We start from the raw sequence: 5281 nt of genomic DNA, 5'->3' as shown, positions 1-5281 counted from the left end.
CTCCAGCCTGGGCCACAGAGCGAGACTCCGCCTCAAAAAAAAAAAAAAAAAAAATTAGGTGTGGCGGCGCGCGCCTGTGGTCTCAGCTACTCTTGAGGCTGAAGCGGAAGGATGACCTGATCCCAGGAGGCGGAGGCCGCGCGCTACTGCACTCCAGAGCGAAACCCTGTCTGAAAAAAACAAAAGACTGAGGCCGAGAGGCAGCGAGTTCACTGCCATCCATTCCTGCCGGCGGGAGTCCCGGACCCCGCGCACGAGCGGCACCGGCCCTCAGGGCCGCGGCCTGCGGGCTTCGACGGGAGCAACAGGCCGCCCGAGGGGGCGTTTCTTCCCAGTGCGGGGCGCGGCGCCCCACAAACACCGCTGGGCTACGGAGGCCAAGCCCTGCGCAGTTTTCCCAAGCGAGCTCCCTGCTGCCTGATCAGACCACACTCACCTCCGTGCAGATGCGCGTTTCGCGGACAGAGCTGCACGTCCGCCCTGAGTCCATTTCTGGCCAGCGGGGCAGGGCGGCCTCTGGCTGCTGTTCAGTCGCGGCTGGAGCCGCCTGTCTCCTCTTCCTCTTCTCACCACTGCGCTTGACTCCTTTTCAAAACAAAGAATGAACCTATTTCCAACCAACACAGACGTTACGAAGACGAACAACTTTACACTAATTAAAATCAACTACTACTACTTCCTCGGTTTAAGAACTGACCACCTGGCCGGGCGCGGTGGCTCACGCCTGTAATCCCAGCGCTTTGGGAGGCCGAGACGGGCGGATCACAAGGTCAGGAGGTCAAGACCATCCTGGCTAACCCGGTGAAACCCCGTCTCTACTAAAAAGTACAAAAAACTAGCCGGGCGAGGTGGCGGCGCCTGTAGTCCCAGCTACTCGGGAGGCTGAGGCACGAGAATGGCGGGAACCCGGGAGGCGGAGCTTGCAGTGAGCTGAGATCCGGCCACTGCACTCCAGCCTGGGAGACAGAGCGAGACTCCGTCTCAAAAAAAAAAAAGAACTGACCACCTCAAGAAAAACTTCTTAAAATTTATATATAGTGCATATATATAATATATATATATATATAAAAAAGAATAGCCACAACGCACGCAGGTGCTTGTTTTTACCCCACTTTGGTCACCAAAGGTTTGAAGTGGCTGAAGTCTGACATTTAAAACTGTCTAAAAAATGTGATCGTACCCCCAAAATATGCAGGGACCTGTGCGTGCCCCACCCAGTGTGCGACCCTTTCTCTCCAACCCTGCTTCAGAGACGGTTTCCAGATCCCACGTTTCCTTGTTTCCGTCTAGGGCAGAACCACCAGGTTGACAAGTTCTAGACCATTCTCACTGGGACATTACAGAGCTGCTGCGGGAGCAAGAGGGGCCGCTCAAGGGCGCTGCGTTCCGGGGAGGGCGGCACAGGGACGGCGCACGGGCACCCTGGCCAGAGGCCCCGCTGCCTTCGGGACCAGGGAGGCAGGGGCCGCACAGCTCCACTCAAGATGACGCTGCTTAAACGCAGAAAAAAGACACGAAACGGCTTATCCAGCATGAGCCTATCTGTGTTTAATAAAGGAAGGGAAGAGAAAGGCCACACATACACTTTCATAAGCACAGAAAACTTCCGGCAGGCTTTGCGAACAAGAGCCACTGGCAGCGCGGGAGTCCTTTACCCTCCAACGGACTCCAGACTCCTGTACTTTCTTTTTTAACCATAAGCATGGGTTGCTTTTATATATTTTTTTTAATTAATGTTGTTTTAAACAACTTTGATTTAAACATGGTGGGAAAAAGAACTTTGGCGTTGTGCCTGCAAGGAGAAAAACAGGAACTCAAACCTCGGATGCTGTGAGGGATCCAAGGCCTCCAGCCCCAGCAGGTGAGGCTGGCCAGCAGCGAGGCGGGGCCTCCAGCCTGGGCGCAGGATGTCCCCAGGGCAGGGATAGGCTGGAGGGGGCCGGCACAGCCTGCAGAAAAGGCCCGGAGACCCCTGGACCCCAGCCCTCTCCCCGCGTGAGGAGCCTCGTCAGAAGAGGCTTAGCCACTCGAGGAAAGGCATTTGGAGGCCAAGAAGAAAGCCATGGCCCCAGGCCCGGTGAGCCCCACAGTGAGAGCCCGCCCGAGGCCAGCAAAGGCGGGGGTGGGGGAAAGGCCGGAGGGCGGCAAAGGCGGGGGTGGGGGAAAGGCCAGCGTCTGTGGACGGGCCTGAGTGGAGGACAACGCGGGCGGGCGGGGGCGGCACGGGCCACCTGCAGGGAGAGAAGGGCCGGGGCCACCATGGCAGGCAAGGTGATGGGCGCCACACCTAAGGGACATAGGCGAGGGCCTCGCGCCCTCCATCCACGCAGACGGCGGCGGCGGGGCTGGCTGGGGCAGCTCCCTGTTGCACGCTCATGAGGGGAGGGACGTCCAGTGCCGGGGTCACCTGCGACCCGCGATGAGTCCAGCCCGATCCTCCTCCCCGGCCCTGCGCGCCCTCGCAGCCAGACGCGCTCTTCCGTCCGGTCATTGCTCGTCCTCTCCTCACCTTCTCACCTGCTTCTTTCCTTTCTTCTGGGAAGCATCTGCGGAGACACCGGGGTCAGCTCGCAGACGGTCAGAGGACGCACCACACACCACACTCAAGACACAAACCACACTCATGACACACCACACACACCACACACATGCATATCTTACACACATGCACACACCACACACATACACATCACACATATTACACACATGCACATCATACAGACATGCACACAGCACACAGCACACAATACACATCACACACATACACAGCATACACACATGCACACTCACCACACATACACATCACATAACAGCACACACAAATCACACATATGCACATCATACAAACATGCACACACGACACATACCACACACATATACACATCACATACACAGAGCACACACACACCACACATATACACATCACACACAGCACATACTTCACACCACACACACCCCACATACCACACACATATATACACATCACACATACCCCACACCTATGCACATCACACACAGCATACACACACCACACACACACATCACATATATACATACAACACACATAGTACACACAGCAAATGCAACACGCCACACACAGCACATGCACACCACACACACGGCATACACACACCACACCACATACACTTATATACATACCATGCACACTCCACATACCGCACTCACCACACACACATATATACTCACCACACACCACACACCACACAGACACAGGCCGCCAGGCAAGGGAGCGCCCTACAGCCGCTGAACCCAGGATACGGCCACGAAGGAGGCGAGACCCAAGGCCGCCCCCTGGCTCGGGTTCAAGGAGAGCAAAGCGTGGCTTCAGTGATTCGGGCAAAATCAGCACGAAGTTCTTAAGGATCCCTGGAGCCACACACACAGGGGACAGATGGGGACGAGCGGCCCAGAGCAGTGCAGCGCAGCCTCTGGCAGGAGGTGCATCCTCCCCAGGGAGCAGGCCCTGGTGGCTGCTGGTCATCAGGGCAGGGCCACTAGAAGTCCAGCCGCTGATGGCCCAGGACGCCAAGCAATGTTTGTGAAGCTCAAGGAAACGCCAGAAAAGGCTTTCACTGCTAAAAGGAAATGGCCTTGGAATCTAGATCCTGCCACGAAGCAAGGAATGAAATAGAAAGAAGATGAACTCAGTGATTCTGTGTCACCGTGGAAAACTAAGGAGCTCTGGGCTGAAGAGCCACCAGCAGCTGCATATTTCCGGCGTCCCCTCGCCATGTGCACCATGCACACGGGTCACAAGGGGCTGCAAGGCCTCCCTGGGTGAGTGAATACTGTACTCACCACCATTTATCACAAGCACAGGCGCAGGCCTCCTTAGCTCACAGCGCTTTCAGAGTGTTCGATTATCCACTCGATAGCCGCCCACCCCTGCAACACAGAAAGATTTCAGCACTGAGTGGGCCGTCCCGCCTCCCGCTGCAGACAGCAAGGGACAAGTCCACGGGCTAAACTGCAGAAGGGAAGCGCTGCAGTTACAAGGAGACACAGCAGTGACCTTTCCAAGTGATCTTCACACAGGCAGGCAGTTCCTCCAGCTCAGAAATGGGAAGGAAAACAGTGCCTAAGCGTCACTGCTGTTAGCAAACCAGCGCCCTGCTTAGCTCAGTACAGCAAGTCCTGTCCCTCGCCTCCCAAATCCCAGTGCTGAGGCTGCCCCAGGAGGCCAGGAAAGCCCAGGGCGACACCTCCACACACCCCCAACCCCATCCCCTGCACCTGCCCTCAGGCCGCTCTGCTGTTTCCAGGCACAACACCTCTCCCACTGTGCTAGGGGAAGCAGTGATTCTCTCCTAAGCCTTCAACACAACCCCTAATAAAGTGAAATAAAGGAAAGCCAGTTTGTCCTCACTGAGTTTACCCCAAGTTTTTCACATAAAAGGTCTAAGGTAGCTGTGGCCTCACTGAATATTCCCTTCCTCTTATAATATTTTGTTTGGCAAACATTTAGGGCTTCTGCCCTAAACCGAGCACTGGAAACGATGGATGAGACCCGGGCTCCTACCTCCAGCATGGACAAAGCTCTCCCGCTTTGACCTTCACGGCCCTGCCTCCTCTGAACTGAGCTAAGCTGCTCAAATCACTACTTCTCACATCTGGAGTCCACAAAATTAGATAGACAGGCTCTTCTGTTGGTGATGAGACTAAACGCAAGCCATAAATGGTTTTCCACTGGTTGGCGAGTTAAGCACGGAAGGACATTGGAAAGGGAAGTACAGCCTTAGGAATCACCCACTGATCCCAGAAATGAAGACTCACTTCTGACCCCCAAAAAGGGGGGAAGAGAAAGAGGGAGGGGCACGGGGGACAGACAAAGGGAAGACATGAGCTTGTCAGGTGGGCCCAGGTGAAAAGCAAAGGCCCTGCTCTGGCAAGTGGCATCCTTTAAATGTAAGGAACATCTTCCTCCCAAACATTCAAGCTCTTTCCATCAACTCTGCTGGAGAGGAGGGCAACCCGGACTTCTAGAACATCTCTGCCTCCATTCCAGTGCCTGGGACACAAAGGGAGTGCCATGGATGGCCTCCTGGGATCCATCCTTTCTCCTCTCACCTCCACAAAGCTCACTGCCAAATCCTGCCAGAGACGAGCTGTGAAGACGGCGGCAGGCCCCACGGAAGCATCACCGCTGGACAGGTTCAGCCAAAGCCACGTAATGCCCATCAAATAGGAAATGACTCTAAGTCCTGAATAGCCTACCTGACACTGTTAACACCTGGTATCTCTGATGTTGTGGGTTAGTTTG

The 5281-nt window shown here is 55.4% G+C and overlaps 1 protein-coding gene across 2 annotated transcripts in view; it reads right to left on the bottom strand.

Annotated features, from left to right (window-relative positions):
* Positions 1-2266: 2266 nt before the first annotated feature.
* PRELID3A (PRELI domain containing 3A) overlaps positions 2267-5281 on the bottom strand; it is a 41142-nt gene continuing 38127 nt past the window's right edge. For both annotated transcript variants that reach the window (XM_037982987.2, XM_037982986.2), the window contains exons 6-7: positions 3820-3906; positions 2267-2546 (exon numbers count right to left, since the gene is read on the bottom strand). In XM_037982987.2, the coding sequence (XP_037838915.1) occupies positions 3853-3906 (54 nt within the window). In that variant the 3' untranslated portion in view covers positions 2267-2546; positions 3820-3852. The remainder of the gene's footprint in view (positions 2547-3819; positions 3907-5281) is intronic.

This window comes from Chlorocebus sabaeus, chromosome 18, assembly GCF_047675955.1.
Source record: "Chlorocebus sabaeus isolate Y175 chromosome 18, mChlSab1.0.hap1, whole genome shotgun sequence".
Classification (NCBI taxonomy): Eukaryota; Metazoa; Chordata; class Mammalia; order Primates; family Cercopithecidae; genus Chlorocebus; species Chlorocebus sabaeus.
This window is presented reverse-complemented; position numbering and strand designations above follow the sequence as displayed.